At 37.5% G+C, this 18,514-nt stretch overlaps 2 protein-coding genes across 4 annotated transcripts in view; one reads left to right on the forward strand and one right to left on the reverse strand.

Moving 5' to 3' along the window:
* Positions 1-5,647, forward strand: part of LOC113066954 (potassium/sodium hyperpolarization-activated cyclic nucleotide-gated channel 3-like) — a 28,070-nt gene extending 22,423 nt beyond the window's left edge. The window contains exons 7-9 of one of the 2 annotated variants that reach the window (XR_003279241.1): positions 916-1,080; positions 1,717-3,444; positions 3,663-5,647. Coding sequence is in view for 1 of the 2 variants with exons in the window: in XM_026239097.1 (XP_026094882.1) it covers positions 916-1,080; positions 1,717-3,263 (1,712 nt within the window). In the remaining variant the exon portion in view is untranslated. Of the gene's footprint in view, positions 1-915; positions 1,081-1,716 lie in introns of both variants that reach the window. The other variant, XM_026239097.1, reaches the window with a different exon arrangement.
* Positions 5,648-8,023: 2,376 nt separating this feature from the next.
* LOC113066955 (pyruvate kinase PKM-like) lies at positions 8,024-17,192 on the reverse strand. Of its 2 annotated transcripts, XM_026239100.1 has the most exons (11): positions 17,114-17,192; positions 15,389-15,573; positions 14,421-14,512; positions 12,266-12,397; positions 11,986-12,172; positions 11,631-11,901; positions 11,388-11,538; positions 11,156-11,308; positions 10,164-10,330; positions 9,069-9,250; positions 8,446-8,552 (listed from the first exon to the last, which is right to left on the reverse strand). In XM_026239100.1, exons 2-11 carry the CDS (start codon positions 15,537-15,539, stop codon positions 8,446-8,448), a joined length of 1,593 nt encoding a protein of 530 aa, XP_026094885.1. In that variant the 5' UTR covers positions 15,540-15,573; positions 17,114-17,192. The 2 variants fall into 2 exon arrangements, with proteins under 2 accessions (XP_026094883.1, XP_026094885.1); XM_026239098.1 differs by lacking the exon at positions 17,114-17,192 and having other exon boundaries at positions 8,024-8,552; positions 15,389-15,539.
* Positions 17,193-18,514: the final 1,322 nt, after the last annotated feature.

The following is an 18,514-nucleotide window of genomic DNA, read 5'->3' on the forward strand; positions in this document are numbered from 1 at the left end:
CTGTTTCTGTGAGTCTGACAGCCAAAATGTACCTGAGCACATGATGCATGTTATCCAATCAAAATTCATATAGATTTTTAGGTTTATTAACAAGTCATTGTCATTGTTCATTTTAAGACTTTACTAGATTTATGTTTAAAACAAGCAAGTGAAAACTGATCTAATTTGTGCAAATCAGTTATGAAGCTTTGTGGGAGTTAGCAAAATGGCTAACAGTCCTTAGCAGCTTTAACCATACAGTTAACATAAAAGTATAAAGAGAATCACGCAAATTCACTTCTTTAGCTTTTAAAAATGGTATGAACTAGTATGTGAACTTTTAGGAAAAAAGTAATACTGTGTTTCTTAGGTGCAAAGGCGAGATACTGCCCGAGAACACCCAATTACCACATTAGTGTTGACAGTCCCCCGTGTCCTCTCCTCGAACCTCCTGCTTGTCTGTCGCTTAGAAACTTTCTCTGTATTTGAGATAGAGCTTTTACTCTGTGATCTGACTGGATAGATGATGGCCGAAGACAACTCTTAAGCTGTCAAAATTTTATTTTAATGCTCTGGCTTCAGATTAAAAAAGACCATTCGAAAAAGCAACCACGAAGTATATAAAGTCTGAGTCACTGCATTTACAGCATGTATGTTTAATTCATGGTGCCCACTATTGTGAATATAGTGCTGGAGTGCTCTAAACTTAGGCTGAAGAAACATGTATGTTTAATGCTCAGTTAGGGGCAAGATGCTAGGGTATACCCATTCATACATACATTTACATACCCTTTATTCTATTATTTATACACATAAACACACATATATACTTAAAACTGTACATGTACTTTCTGCATGGTTGCTCTTACAAAAAGAGTAGTATACATGTTCTTCCTGTGTGGCTTTCAAGTTGCTCATGTTGCAAAATGTCCACAGAGATCTGTTTGCTGACTCGAGGCAGAAGAACAGCCAGCGTAAGAGCTGACACGTACTGTCGACTGTACTCACTTTCTGTGGACCATTTCAATGAGGTGTTGGAGGAGTACCCCATGATGCGACGCGCCTTTGAGACCGTAGCCCTCGATCGGCTTGACCGCATAGGTGAGAGCTGTCAGTTCAATAGACCTACGTTTTTCACAGCTGTTCTGAGATGCCCTTGAAGAGTGTAGAGTTTAATAGGCGGCCACATCTTGGCCCTTGCTTTCATTCAAAATATTCAATTTGACCATTTATCCAAGAACCCCTGTTGATCAAGTCAGGGGTGTCCCTGAGCACCACTTTCCTGCAGAGCTCAGCTCCAGCACACCTACCTGGAAGGTTCTAGCGATCCTAAATGTGTTGATTAGCTCATTCTGTTCAACTGGGGTTGGAGCTACACTCTGCTTGAAGGTAGCTCTCCTGGAGCAGGATTGGACACTCCTCTAACTTAAGTAATGTCAGTGAAAAAAGAATGATGAAGCATTAACACCAGTAAATTTTGGTTAGTTTTCATTTCATGTTGATGAGGCATGTAAGGTTATCATTTAAAAGCATGCTTTGAACTTTTATACAGTTTGTTTGGATTTACAGTTAACTTTGATAAATGGAGACGTCTGCACTAATTTGCACGCATTAGCTCTGGAATTGCCAGTTGGAGCAAGAAACCATTCCATATTAAATCAAATGATACCAAAATAATCAAAATACCTTTTTGAGTTTGTTATCCATGCATTTCTGTCTTCCTTTATTTTCTCACAGGAAAGCGGAACTCTGTACTCCAGCACAAGGTCCAACGGGATCTCAATTCTGGAGTTCTGAACTACCAAGAAAATGAGATCATCCAGCAGATTGTACAGCATGACAGGGATATGGCCCATTGTGCCCACCTTATGCAGACACCTCCTCCAGCTTCTCATCCAGCAGTGACTCCTTCTCACACCCCCGTCATCTGGGCACCTCTTATTCAGGCTCCTCTACAAGCTGCTGCAGCCACCACTTCAGTTGCTATTGCCCTTACTCGCCACCCCCATTTGCCCCATACTCTCTTCCGACCCCCTGTCCCACTGCTTGGCTCACTGAAAGACCAGCCAGGGTATGTAAAAAGGTTCCCAACGGCACTTTCGAGTACTGCTGCATTTGGTGGCTCCTCCTCAACCAGCTCGCAGTTCAGCTCTTGTATTGAGACCCCAATTCTGGACACACTTAGGACTGAGAGATCATCTACCTCCACACCTCCACCACCATCCTCCAGCTCTCTGCCATCCGCCATCACAACAACAGTAACCACCACCACCTCCAACATCACAGAGTCTTCCTTCTACCCCCAGAGACCCCTTGCCTCCCATGGGTCCAAAGACTTCAGTATTTCCCAGCTTCATCCTCAACCACAACTTCCTCAGGCCTCTTTCCCCGGCATTGCTGCGTCACTTTCTGGTTTTTTCCAACGAGGTGCACTTGGAGGAGAGGCTGTCCAGTTTGCAGTTCCCCCTGCGTCCACCCTTACTCCTTTGATAGCACACTCAATAAGTCCCATCCTGACCCAACTGCATTCATCTCAGCCAAATCCCCAACAAACAAAACCAATTCAAGATTTGACTAAAGTTGAAAGGACAGCCTCCCAGTCTTCTGTAATAGAGTCCCCTGTTCGCCCCAGCAGCATTATTGAACAAGTCCCAAGTCCAACAAGTATCCCTTCCCAACATACTCAGATTGGTCTTCAGCTAGATGTTCTTTCCAAGCTTTCTCAAGAACCATCTGCTCTTGCTTCCCTTGCACAATATGGGTCGGGAAATGCGTCCCCATGTAGCACACCTTCAGCCTGGAGCCCAACATGTCAGAGTCCTACAGTGAAGAAGATGAGAATCTCAGTGCACAGCCACCCTGCTAGCATCTGTGGATCCCAAAGCTCACTCCTAGCCCCTCAGACACTGTTCCCACCACCACCTCAACCAAGAGAAAGGGGCGGATCTCTAGTTGACTTACCTTCCCAACATTTAAGCACCATTTCCATGTCTCTCCCCAACCCAGGACTACCTGAAAAGTCCAAGCCAGTTGGAAGAGGACCACAGCCACCGGACTTATCCCATCACAGAGGATCTGCTTCAGGTTACTTGCCACTCCCGTCGCCCCCTCTCCTTATAAAACCATTTAGCTCAAAACCTGGTCATGTTGACCTATCAAGACAAACTTCTAAGTTGTCCATAACTCAAACTGGATCCTCAGGTGGGTCACCAGCCCATGGATCTAGTGACAGGTCGACCCCTGGGACTCCAGGCTTGCACCCCAAACTCCCATCGAACTTGTGAGAATGGATTGCACCCTCCTACGATGAGTGAGCAACATTTTTAATACGTTGAAGACACTGACATTTCTCACCAGAGAAGGAGGGTGTATGTTTATCTGCTTGGATTTCTATTGGTCCAATGACCTCCCTATTTGTTAAGCCAAAAGAAGGAATGGACCAACAAAACTGACCGGAGAATGAAGGTGTGACTAAAATTTGTCTTCCAAGTTCTGTCAGTAATTTTTGCAATATAATTGTTTGATGAAAAGACTGTATAGGGATATGCAAATTATGACTTCCAAAAAAAAAAAAAGTTACTTCAAAGTAATACTTCTTAAGGATGTATGTATGTTTGTGATTGTGTGTGTGTCTGTGTGAGCGACTGCTATTGTCATGTTATAATAGTGTGCTCTTTTTAAAGGAGGGAATTATGCTGGGTCAGGGAAGCAAAGCTACATTCGTCGCACTTCATCAGTTGGGCATCATCTTGTGTTTTGAAAGACCACGCCGTACAGGTCTCTCCGGGCAGGTGGCACAGATATATACACACACAAACACAAAGGTGCACAGATAAATTCACACATGCACAAACATACCTAGCCCTCAAATCCCAATTATCTAGACCTAGTATGATCTTTCCACTAGACCTTGACCCCATACATACCTCCTTGCTGATGAAGAGGTACTGCTTAGTATCTATGGCCTTTCCTTTTTGTAACAATACTGCCTTAGTGTCTGGACACCAGGGAACGACACCCTCACTTCCACAACAGAACCGAGAATATTAAGAATGTTTTGCAATCATTTTGTATGTGCTTTGTAAGTGAACTTGTGCAGTACTTAAGCAATAAACTGTATGCTTGGTTTTTGTACATGCACAGAGGTTGAACTGTAAATTGAAGCTTTCTTCCTGTCAAACAAAAGATATTGGATGATTGTGACAACGGCAATGACACTACTATGACGCAGTTAAAAAAAAAAAGCCCATTGCAATTACCAAAGCTTTTGAGTTAAGACCTGTAATTCCAATGTCATGTTTAAATTTGAGTTTGTATCTGTTCATATGCACATTTTGTATAATTGCAGTAAGCCAATACCCCACAATCTGCATGAGATTATATATGCTTTCTGGTTGTGCAATACATGTTTCGGTTAGTACGTGTTATATTTCATATCTGTGAAATTAAACATTTTTAACCATTTAAAATGTATTTCAGCAGAGGTACAACAGACTAAATAACAAAAACAACTCTGCTAACACAATAGTTAGCCTAGCACCTGCTATGATATGCCATATGTGGCTGGTGGTAAAAGGAGGAATAGTATTTTTCTAAGTGTCCTTCCTTTTGAGCAAAGCTTACACAGGTGGATCGTGAAAAATCCCTGCTTTAGCCCAGGTTATTATATATTGTATAATTTATATGATTTTATAATACATGTCTATGTATATATCTATTGTGTATGTGTTTGTTTTGTTAATCTGTATCTTCATAATTTAATATATATACTGTCATCATCAGTCTGCATATACTGTCATTATACATCACTTGGTCCTTCAGATCTTGATTTTCTTCCATTCTTGCAATATGCATTTGATTATCATATCATTCATTTCATTTTTTTAGACCCTGATTTTTTCCAAGTTAACATCATTCCCTGCACTGAAGTTGGATAAATTTGCAAGGCAAAATCCAAATGAGAGCGGTATGTGATTAATTTTAATGTGTTAAATATCAAAGCGTCCAAGAGCTTTTTGTTAGTATTACAGAGAACAAGTTACACTGTAATATTTCTCTTTTTCAGGTCTGAGTGTGTGGATGAGTGTTTTCTGTGCATTTATGTTGTAGCATTTTATAATATTCTGTGCATTTATTATTTATCGTAACCAAAGTGAGGTATCATTAATGATTGTTATACAGCGGTGTTTTATTAAGAGGTGGTCAAGTATTGGTGGCCTGTGTATTCATAAAGCATGCTCATTCCTTTTATTTTTCGAGCATTGTAATAATCCAAAACAGAATTTATGGTCAGTGTATGGCAAAATATTTAAGCCATATGGCATATCCGAGATGGACAAGTTGTGTCATTATGCATCAGTCCACAGTGCACCATCACCATCAGTAAATCAAAAAGAAGAAGAAGAAGAAAAAAAAGCTTTCTCCTGGAATATGTCCCCTTCAGAACTCATAGACATATTAGTGCAATATTTTCACATGGACTATGAACAACTTCCATCGGTTATTATTATATTTTTTAGTTTTTAGTTGAAAGATGACCAGACTTGCCATATTTGGTCAGTGTTTCACTGTATCATGATTATAATAATTATGGTAACAATATGTAACATGACTAACATGCTTCAGATTCAAAATATAACAGAATATAATGTTCTTCATGAATACTGAATAATCATGTATGTGCAAATATTCATGAGTATAGCTATATAATATTTCATTTGAACTATGTTAATCGATAAATAGCTGTAAAAAATAAAAATAATAAATTGTTTTGTTTTTCTTTGTTAAGTTTGTGTTATGTCCTTTATTTCTCTTTGTCTCTTCCTGACCAGATTGCATCTTGAGTATAGGACCTCCCTGTATTTTATTAGATTTAAAGCCTATTCCTGTTATTAATACATTAATTTTTTAATTAAATGTTAAATAAAAATGTATGTTTTAAATACAACAAACAGTACCAAAAAAAGGAAAATGAACTGAAAATGAACTCACCCTAAAGCCATTCAAGATGTAGTATTTTTCTTCATCAGAACAGATTTGGAGAAATTTTGCAATACATCTTTTGCTCACCAGTGGATCCTCTGCAGTGAATGGGTGCCGTCAGAATGAGTGTTCAAATCATTGATAAAATCAGTAATTCACAAATGATCTATACAGTTCTATTTGTTTAACATCTTGTGTTTGAAAAAACAAATCCACCATTAAGGCATTTTAACTTTTTTGGACTGTTTTCACTTGTAAATAGTGGTTGATTTCTGCATTTTTCTCTCCTGATTCAGACCATATGACTTTTTTCACTAGAGAAAGCAATATTGCTTATAGAAAATATATGTACATTTAAAAACGCCTTTGATGCAGTATTTCACAAGATGTTAACTGATGTTCTGGAGCGGTCTGGATTACTTGTGGATTATTTAATATGTCTATTGTGATATTTTTATCAGCTCATTCTGACGGCACCCATTCACTGCAGAGGATCCAATGGCGGGCAAGTGATCTAATGCTAAATTTCTCCAAATCTGTTCTTACAACGAAACAAACTCATCCACATCAAGGATGACCTGAGGGTGAGTCAATTTTCAGCATATTTTCATACTGGTTTGCAGCACAAATGCCTTTATGTTAGTCATTCTTCGAGTTGTTTACATACAGCGGCTAATAATGAAGCGGAAGTCTCGCACACTCACAGGAAATCGCTTGCTTCTGCATTGAAAAATAAAGTGAATACTGATATATTTTAATAATAGTTCATTACTATAAATTATAATAAATTAAATGGAATTAGGCTACTGTGATTCAATTAACATGTTTAATCGACAGGCCTAATTTGCTTTTCGGGCATTCAAACGTCATCTCGAGCGCATGGCTAATGTAACACTGCCACAGAAGGAGAGAATCACAAGGTCGCGTCCTTGAAAATTTAAAGCACTGTTCTCCCAGTTATTGAGCCCTGATTCTGACACTTTCTGTTGCTCCAGTGGGGAACTGAGATAGTATCGCTCACTTCCCCGAGACAGCAGTGGATCACTGTCCTGCTCTCCATCCCCCACTAAACCAGTCTCATCGCGAAACAGAGCATCTGATCTGTGTTTCGCTCAGATCTAGCGCTCACCAGAGAAGTACTGTTCTTCCTTTGGTGAAACCAAGCAGAGATGGCTTGTGAAGGAGTGCTGGCAGAACACACCAAAGGCTGAAATGATGTTTATGGCAGCTACACTTTGTCTCCGCACTGGAGCTGATGCTTCGTAAGAATTCCACTCATAGCGGCTTGATGTCAGCGAGCCCTGCTGGCGAATCAAAGCCTGGCTAAGCCTCACCTTATTTGCATACAAATTGACCAGCTGATCCCTGTCGCTCTGACAATGCAGCCAAGGTACACCCAGACAGCAAGCCTTGCTAATTACAGTGTGATCCCGTTATATTAATGCAAAATTGATCCTTAAGTAGGGTATGAAACCTGATGCTGAATTTTGCCCTTATTGTAGGCCCTTGTGAAACTTTCCTTTAAAGTTACCCAGTGTGTTATGAATTTTAATTGCGCGTCAGGACTTGCTGAATCACTCCGCATCCGAACAGCTCCTGCAAAGATGATACGTTTTTATTTAGGTCCGTGCACACTCCAGGAGGAATACTCATGGTATCTGCATAGTGTCTTTTCGCTATCCAAATGAATTAAATAAATAAAATAAATAAATTATGAACGCTTGCCTTTTGGTTTTTAATAATGTGCAATGCAGGGACTTGGATCTCCAATTACACACTGACCCCTAGTGGTCATTTTAAAGCTTCAACGTATTATTAAATTATCTTCCTTTTGCTCTCTAGGGGTAATTTTGAATATTACAGCTAATGGACTAGAGACATTGATAAGCAAATAAATCAGAGCTTTCTAATCCAAGTTATTAAATGTGCGTATGGCTAAGCATGTAGCACAAATTACAAAATAATTGATCTCAAAATATTAAATATCCATTGGAATCAGGTGAGTTTAAACAAAAAAAGAAAAAAGAAAAGAAGAAGAAGGAAAAAAAGACATTGGATTGACTTGATTGTCGAGATTCTGTATTTTCAATGTGGTCCACGGGGTGGCGTTATTTGGGATATACATTTGACTGCAGTACATACGGTAAGAAAAACACCAACAGTGAACAAAACTGATATGCTGTTTAATCGTTTCAACAAGAAAAACAACAAAAAATACAGGACAAAATAATGGAATTCCACAATGTCTCAGAATACAAAAAGTTCACTGTAGACACATGCAGTACAGCGCTGATGAAAATAATTTTCTGGTGGTATGGAAAAGGGATTCAAAGGGGTTGATGCAAGTTTAAGCATATGAGCCACACCACGAGTCTATTTTTGGGACTTGAATCTCTTCACTGGAGGCTGAACAGCTGACAAAATGTTTGCATGTGAAAACATCCTGGGCGCCGGGGGTGTGGGGTACAGTTCATGAGGTTGAGCTCAAGGCACCACAACAATGCGCATGGTGTTGGTGTAGCCAGATCCTGGACGCCAGCCTGTGACAACGATGATAACGTCGCCAGACTTGAAGTACTTCCGGGCTTTGCCTGAAAATCAAAATGGAAGATGTAAATAATAACTCTAGTACAAAGGTCTACGGTTTAAGCATCTGATATGTGATTATCAAACAGTCTTGATCACATCTAAAACCCATGTTTTATAATAAAGGCAGGGTCTGTGATTTGGTTCAAAACATTTTTTTGATATGCTGATTGAAAGTCTAAATGTCTTTATGTATTTATATTCTCTGTGGAAGATGTAGGACCATAAAATGTTCGTCCAATTATATTCCTCGGTCTAAGGGCTACAATAGGCTGTCCTACCTGCCTGTCAACATACTTATTTGCATACCTCCAAACACCCCATTCAAGCAAACTTTACAGTTATAGTTGTGGTTATAGTTAGCATACTTGGTGTAAATGATCCTTAAAGGCCTGTTTACACCAAAAATGCTAACTATATTAGCATCCACACCAACGTTCAGTGGACCAAAAAAAAGCAGCATGCATCTGTTAGTGTGCCACACTAGATGAAGTGCTAGACTTCTCTAGATGTCTCATTACCCATCTCCAGGGCGAAGCTGACACGTAGATCCACATCCTCAGCCCAGACATCATTAGCAGGCTTGGTGTAGAGGATGGGGGTGACCCCGCGATACAGGTGCAGCTGCCGGGCTGTCTGGCCGTTACGGGTCACCGCCATGATAGGAGCACGTGGCCTGTATCTGGACAGCAGCTGGGCAGACCTGAGGAGACAAAGACAGGATGAGACAAAATATTAGAACAGAATTATTATAGAACTAATAATAATAATAAGAGTTAATTCAGAGAATAATGGCATAATTTTGACAATGGACAAAATGAAAGAAAGAAAAAAATAAGTATATAAATATAACTTTTTAAAAACGTTTAAAGTTTTATTTTACATTAATAATTGGCTTAGGATAATGTGTACAGTCACATGATCGCATTTAATTTGGCTTCCTACCAAATACATAAAAAGTTGTAGTCATTTTAATAAGTGACTGAGGTTCGTAAGAGGCATAAAACTAACATAGTTATGCATCAAAACTGTCAAATATATAATTTAGCTGCCATTATGCAAAATACATAACAATATACTGATGCAACTGACCAATCAGAATCAAGTATTCCAGACATACATGCAATAAATAGATAACATGTAAATGCTAGCTTGAAATTGTATTTGCTCTGGTTGGAGTGAGCAAGAAAAACGTACTCCTGCATACAAGCCCCAGTGAGGGTGCACGTTTGCCTCTCTGCAACCTACTGTGGGACAAGTGAATAAGGAGTTTAAATTAGCCTATGAAATGTCAAGGTTCAGGCCTGCAAAGGTCAGACTGTCTCGCTCGGAGCAACGAGATGCATTTCGATCAGCCACAGGGCAAAACGCATAATATATGAGAGTGAAGGAGAGACAGTGAGAAAATGCAGCTAACTCTACACAAATGATCAAATTAAGTATTAAATATATTCTAAACTGGCATAAGAAGATGTGCATCTTACAGTGCATACTGTACATATGTTCTCATGTGCACGACACTGAGTAGAGGTCACTGTACCTAATATTAGAACCAAGTGTGTGTGTGTGTGTAAATGCCACTGTAAGCCTTTAGGGTTATTGAGAGCGTCTCTGACCTGCCAGTCTTGGTGAGCACAATGATAGCACTGGCACAGCACTTGAAGGAAGCTTCCACTGAACCAATGGCCACGGACTCAGTGGGGTCACGGGTCAGATGGGTGGTACGGCGAAGCTCTTCAAATAACTGCCTGTGGAACATAGCAGCCTCGGCTTCACGGGCGATCTGACGCAACATGAAGAAATGAGGAAACAAGAACCTTATTATTGTATTGCCATCGTATATATCACAGTATTACCATCTGATAACATCACTGATAACAACACTCCTTATTATGATGTAAGCTCTATTTAGTTTGACAATGATTACAAAAAAACTTTGCTGATAGTGAGAGAAGATGTGTTGCAGGTTCTCAAAAACATGCGAGAACCTTCAGGCCAACCAAGATGAATTTGTTTCTTCATGTGAACAGTTTTGGAGAAATTTAGCTTTACGTCACTTCCTCTGACGTAAAGTGGGTGCCGTCAGAATGAATGGGTGCCGTCAGAATGAAAGTCTAAACAGCTGAACAACACAAGTTATCCACAAGTAATCTACATCATGACAGTCTATCAATTGACAGTTAACAGTCTATCAATTAACAACTTTAAGCTGAAAGAAACGGTTTGAAATTAAAATATATTAATGATGCATTTGTTTCTTACAAACACAGAACTTTTCACTTCACAACACGTTAATTGATGGACTGGAGTCGTGTGGATTACTGTGATGTTTTTATCAGCTGTTTGGACTCTCATTCTGACGGCACCCATCCACTGCAAAGGATCCATTGGTGAGCAAGTGACGTAATGATACATTTTTCCAAATCTGTATATTATTAAGAATTATATAATTTTAAAGTCTATTATTTCCATAATAAATACTCTTTTTAAACAGTACAATTACAGCAATAGCATTAGTATTTAGCTAGTGTTTAATTCTGCTAGATGTGTTTTTGGAGTTCTATGATGAGATTACATGAATGTTCTGCTTAGGCGGTCTCGATGGTACCTGGTGCTGCGTGCGCACAGACTCTAGAGGGTATTCACCCTTTGCGGTCTCTCCGCTCAGCATGATACAGTCTGCACCGTCGAGCACGGCATTGGCCACGTCGCTGCTCTCGGCACGGGTGGGGCGGGGCTTCTTGATCATGCTCTCCAGCATCTGTCAGTCAAAGAGACAGTCAGTTCATGCTGACTGAACTGAGCCAGTTCATTCGCTTCTGCATGGTATCTGTACTAACCTGTGTGGCGCAGATGATTGGTTTACCAATCCTGTTGCAGCGGCCAATCATCATCTTCTGAGCCAAGAACACCTTCTCCGTTGGGATCTCGATACCCAGATCTCCACGGGCGACCATGATACCATCGCTAGCCTCCAGGATCTCATCAAATCTACACAAATAAAGAAGTGCACATAAAGAAATTCTGTAAGATATAATTATTTGTTTATTATTTGTTACATTTTGATTTATATTATCACTCACTTGCGCACACCCTCATGGTTCTCCAGCTTGCTGATGATCTTGATGTCCTTGCCTTTCTCTCCGAGCACCTTCCTGACAGCGTGCACATCAGCAGCTTTGCGGATGAAGGAGGCAAAAACCATGTCGACGTTCTGCTCCACACCAAACTGAAGGTCCTGAATGTCCTTCTCAGACACTGCGGGCAGGTCAACACTGGCCCCGGGCAGATTCACTCCTTTCTTGCTGCCCAACATGCCTCCGTTCTGAATCTCACAGTTCAGGAAATCAGAACCTGGAACAGTGATGTTTTAAGGGGCTTGAAAATATGATGTGGGTAAGATAAGAGCGATTCACTGAACTTGAACTTGGACCTCACCGATTTCCTTAACCTTGAGTGAAATGAGGCCATCGTCTACGAAAACAAGGCTGTCCTGCTGCACCACCTTTGTGATGTTCTTGTAGTCCAGCCACAGCATGTTCTCATCGCAGTTGTCCTTGAAGTTGTCATCCAGAGTGAGCTTGATCATGTTACCTTTAACGAGCTTGACCTCCTCAGTGCCACTCTGAAGAAACCACATTCAGGAGAAATAAGACAAGCTCTAAAACAGAGTTTCTAATTTTAAAAAGGACCTCAGAAAACAAGACGCTGTCATTACGCCCTTAATGAGTCCAGTCCTGATCTCAGGGCCTTTGGTGTCCAGAGCAATGGCCACAGGTCGGTACTCAATGCTGCCAGCTCCAAAACTCTCAGTGGCTTCACGAACATTCTTGATGGTCTCAGCATGGTACTGCATAGAAAGGTTATTTACAGCAAAAATTGAGTGTGCAATATTTAAATGTTTTAAATATTAACTGTAAATGAGCATAAGATAATGTAATCTAAATGTACAAACAGGGCAAATAAGCAGGAATATGAAAAATATACAAAAGTGGCTAATACTGAATAATTGTAATAAAATCTTATAAATTCTATTCTATTATTTTTTGTAATTCAAGATCTCAAGCCAACTCAATTTCATCATTTCATCAATGTATGGGACCATTTTTTGTCCTTTAGAAACATTAAAAACTCTTTTTAGACCATTTTTTCTTCTTTGTTCTGCTTGTACGCTGATTCTTGCTCTCAGAATGAAGTTTCATCGATTGGCAGCGTGAGCTCTGAGACCTGTAAAACTACTGAACACGATGGTGCGAAGTCAAAAGAACAAAGTGAACATGTCTTTTTGCTGTAAAGTCTTCAGCTCAGTCGACGTGATAGTCTCTGTCCTGTCTGTCCAATCGCAGACACGAGGCAGAGACTGAGAGTATATATATAGAATCAGAGAGAGATCAGAGAGAGACAGGTTATGTTTCCAGTGACTCACAGCAACATTTGACTGCTTCTCTTCTCAAACTGTTCGTTTCAGTGAATAAACATTACTTATCCGACACCTTTGCTCATAGTTAAGTCAAAATTTTGGCTGTTGTCTCTCTGATTACAGACCGTTTGTAAGCAAATAACAAGACAGTCACTTCACAACCATATCACAACATGTATAAAGCGTCAATGACTGTGACTAACTCTAACAATGTTATATTAATAATAAAAAAGTGAATTATTCAAATGAGTAACAAATATAATTTACAGTTCAATCAAATAAAAGGATAGTGTTGTATTGTTACAGATTACGAATTTCAGATAAGAAAGGATTAAATCTTAAATATGGTGAATTTATAGTGATCTCAGGTTCAAATAAATATCAGTATTAACAAATATTAAAATAGTATTCATGTTAGTAATAATTATAAGATGATAAATAGGATGATAAAATAAATAAATTATTTTTCATGCAAATAAAACAAATAATAAATGTATGTTTATAAAGTGTATATTATATATTATAATAAAACTAAATATTTAAAATATTTTATAACAAAGTAGAATATTTTAAATTAAGTTTTGCTAAACTAAAAAGATTAAGTAATTCCATTATTTTTTAATAAATACCTTGAAATGTAAACTGTAAATTTCTTATGTATATAAAGGTGAAAATAAAATACATTTAAACAAACACACATTTTTATAGTAAATTATATGTAAATTTCCTTTCAATAAACTAAACAGTTTAATAAATAATCCAAAATTGAAAAAAAAAATTCCAGATGTGCCTTTAATTTACAATACAATGTACATATAGTATTAATTAAAAAAAAATTAAAATATTTTATATTTTAATCTTGATTGTCTACTTTAAAAGCAGATTTAAAAGAAACTAACCTGTCTCATAACCACATGATGGTGCTTAGTAATGCTCACTGGAAATCTCAATGAACTGTGTGCTTATATTTACTTGTTATATACAAGAAGAGAGTTTGTTAATGATGAACATGACCTATCGACCTTCTCAATCCTCCAGACAGAAATATCTACAGCATCACTTCATGATAGCATGCTTAATATAGTAATCAGTGGCAATGGTGCCATGCAAAAAAAAGGTAAAAAGCCATGACTTTTAAAGGGGGGAGGTCAGCACAGTCTAAGCTTAAGCCCATGGTGACTCTTCTCAATGTATCGACCAAACAGATTAGAGTGACTAACAAGATCAGCTTACAATTTCTGACATTTGAAGAGGCACGAGGGAAATACCCCTATAATGGAGGATCTACGATGGTAAGGATGTCAAGGCTGGCTAAGGGGATGAAGAACTTTTTGAAGAATTATTGCAAGATTATTAGACTGCTTGATGATATAAGAATCCATTTGTGCACCATTTCAGCTGAGGTTAATGAGCTGCTGACGGAATATGTTCAAGAACGGATGAGATCGTGTACCTCGTGAGTTCCATGGGAGAAGTTCATACGGGCGACGTTCATGCCGGACTTGATCATCTCCTTCAGTGTCTCCACAGATCGGGAGGCAGGTCCTGCATTAAGATAAAACAGAATATTGAAAACTTTTTAACAGACAATTTGCATTAAAGGAATTGTTCGTCCAAAACGAAAAAGAGTGTGTTTCTTCATTGTATCAGATTTGGAGTAATGTAGCATTACATCACTTGCTCACCAATGCATCCTCTGCAATGAATGGGTGCCGTCAGAATGAGAGTCCAAATGGCTGATAAAAACATCCATATAATCCACAAGTAATTCAGACATCTCCAGTCTATCATTTAATGTCTTGTGAAGCAGTAAGTTGCATGTTTTAAATAAACTGTTGCTTCTGGCTAAAGTAGGAGTCATCTGTTCATAATAATGCTTTCTCCAGTCTGAATCAGTAGAGAAATATGCACAAGTCAAGCACTGCCAAATCAGTAAACAAAATACATATATATATACAGTATGTTGGTGGATTTTGTTGTGAGAGGACAACAGGACACTTTTTCAATGGGGGAAGTGATATTAAAGATTATGGATTAGTATTTTGACCAAAAATTTTTAAAACTTAAAAGGTTTTAAGTTAAAATGCCTTATTGATGAATTTGTTTCTTACAAACAAACAGATTTTCACTTCACAAGACATCAACTCATAGACTGGAGACGTCTGAATTACTTTTCTTTTGAATCACTATTAATTATTGTGATGTTTTTATCAGCTGTTTGGACTCTCATTCTAACAGCACCCATTCACTGCAGAGGATCCACTGGTGAGCATGAGCAAGTGATGTAATGCTAAATTTCTGCTAAATTAACTGTTCCAATGAAGAAACAAACTCATCTTCATCTTGGCCTGTGGGTGAGTAAATGTTCAGCAAATTTTCATTTTTGTATGAACTGTTTCTTTAAGTTTGTAGTTCACAGACCGATCGTGCAGACGATGCCTGTGTTGCGAGACACAGTAGGCTCAGAGTCGATGTCCAGCAGGCACAGGTGCTCCAGGAAGGTTTCTGCCATTGCAGCAGGCATCTGCTGCGTTTGAATGAAGGTAGAACCCGTAGTCTTTGTCTGAGACATGGCTGGAGTTGTATCTGTGACTGCTAGAAAAGTCCTGGAAGAAATATGGACAAAGCAGGTTTACATGATTATGCAAAAACAGTGATTATTTTGAGCTTTTAACTATCTTCAGGCCTTTGGAAACACATTTGACTTTCTTTTTGCACACAAAAGGTCATGATGTCAAAGATGCAAAGATTTCCCAACAGAATTTCATACAAGACTTCCCTTGTGAAAAAAGCCCACTTTAGCATTTAAAAAAAATAATAATAAATAAGTATTATGGAAACAATAAACTTTAAAATAATATACTTAAGAGCAAACTGAATGGAAAGTTTTTCGACACTTAACTGTATGTTAATTGCAATGAAATTAAAATGTTTTACACTTTAAATTTATATTAAATTCAAGTAATTGAACTTAACAGTGCCTTTTGGACCCACTTAAGTAGGACTTAAGCACATCTCTATATGTCATTTATTTTGTCTTTGAAATATGGTTAAAGTTAACTGCTTAATGTACTGACAAGCATTCATTATAAACTTAAATATAATTGCATTTCTATTAAATTCTATTAGAAATTTGATTAGATTTTGTAATTACACATTTGCAATGATAAAATTACACTTATATAAAATATATCAGCTTTAAATATAAAAACAAATAACAAACTACAGTTCAAATTATCATCCAGCATTAAATGTTTAGTATGTTAGTCAAAATAAATGTACCTCTTTAAAGCACAATAAAAAATATTAAAAAGTACTTTAAAGTAAAAGTAAAATGAATGACATAATTACAAAGTATTTTTTAAAGTGTACTTGTGTTTATAAAGTGTAACTCTTTAAGTACACTTTTTATTTCATTAATTTTGCAGTTATAGTTTTTAATATACTTTTAAGATTTAAAGTACACTACAAGTGCATATTCAATGCAATTAATCACACTTGCTTTTCACAAGGCTGAACATGATTTAAATTTGATTCTGATCCTTGCACAAAGCTATCCTATGGTTTCACATGGTTCACAAGAGTAAATTAGAGCCGTTGGCAGCACTGCCTGAGCCAGAAAGGAAGAGTGTGTTTAAATGCATGACTGAACACACTCACACACATCACACACACATTCCAGCAAACTGTGATCTCAGGGTGAAAAGTCAACTTGTCAAACTAATAAAATATAGTGTATAAATATAAGAAGAACTATCATGTCAGTAAACACCAAAACATGCTTGAGTTTTAACTAAACAGATTTTGGTTAATGAACTAAATGCAAAAATTAATAAGTTTAAGCTTCAATTTTCGACAGAAAATGACATTGTAACTTTGTAATTAAGTGGATAATTATATATATATATATATATATATATATATATATATATATATATATATATATATATATATATATATATAACATAATATATATATATAACGTTATATTTCTAAAAACATTTAAGGAATGGTCCCAATATACGTTTATTTTAGCAACAAAAAAAAGAGTCTCCAAACATCTAAAGCGTGCTTTCAGTTCGGAATAGGTAACGTTTAAATGTTTAAATGATCTGTTGAGTTCACTGCCTTATAAACTTAACGTACCTCAGAAGATGAGCGCCTGCGGGAACTTCTGCTCTCTTCCGCCGCCACTGTCTGAACTTATCCAGTCTGAACTGACCGGCACTACTTCCCTCAGCCCAGCGTGTTCCTCCGACATTCAGACAGGTTCTGAACAGTTCTTTTTAATAATATTAATTACGAGTGTAACTACACACGTATTCGTGTTACGCATGTGTGTAACTTACCGAACAATTAAATGGTTGTTTTAACCACTGCATGAGTGGAACGTATATATATATATATATATATATATATATATATATATATATATATATATATATATATATATATATATATATATATATATATAATTGATAAGAAACAAAGTCCTGTCTTTCAAGTTAAGTCCATTTTTCTCCCACCAGCAAATTCAAACAATAACTGCCGTTTTGACGCACGTTGATATGGCGCGACAGACCTCAGTTCAAACTGTAGCTCGATCATCCCTTCCTCTTTACTAGTTAGTCGAAATAAACATGATTGAACATCTTACGTTTTATGTAATCAATCAAATCAGTGTTTCAGATGCCGAAAGACAAAAATAAAATAAAAATGTCACGTAGCATTTTCCTTTAATTTCATTCGTAGCAAGAGAATTTTAATTGTAAAACAAGTAAATTTAATTTGTTCAGTAAACCAATATTTAATATTAAAACAGCAATTTAATGTTTAGTTTTCCCCCGATATACCGAAACCGTACCTACTGTTACTCAAAACCGAGGTACAAACCAATCAGTCATGTTTTATTTTACAAATGTATGATATATATTAGGGACTGTTTCACTTGGCAAATGTTTTTTTTTTTACTTCAGCCAATCAAAAAACCACCTGCAGATTCATGGGAACTAGATACATTGAATGAAGGACTGAGTGTGAATTGTTTTATTTTGGGAATTAATGAACAAAAAACATGTTACAAACATTTTCTTGTATGAAAACAGATTTCCATATTGTAATATTTTAATTTGGCATTCCATTTGGTTAAAATGTACGATTCAGTTTCACTCCGCACTGTTTACAGTAGAACAGTAGGCCAACATATGACTTTCCCAAACGCTCTCAACACTCCTTCATGTCATTTCATAAATACCAGCCATTAGAGGCATCTGGAGAACTAATAATAGCTCAAGGCCTACAGCTGAAACTTTGATGCCAATGATAGAAGTGCTGCTTCTGTTTGATATGTTGCCTGTATGCCATTTCCACAGACTAGGAAAGGTGAGATCATCTGACGCTTTGCATATACATCCAAATAATGTTTGTCATAATTAGTCTGCCATTAAATTCACTACACATATTTACCCTTCAATGTGCAAACTAGAAAGTATTTCTCGTGTTGCAGACATGACCTTTAAAAATGCATAGCTTTCTGTCTAACATTAG

Source organism: Carassius auratus, chromosome 50 (assembly GCF_003368295.1).
Source record: "Carassius auratus strain Wakin chromosome 50, ASM336829v1, whole genome shotgun sequence".
Taxonomy (NCBI): Eukaryota; Metazoa; Chordata; class Actinopteri; order Cypriniformes; family Cyprinidae; genus Carassius; species Carassius auratus.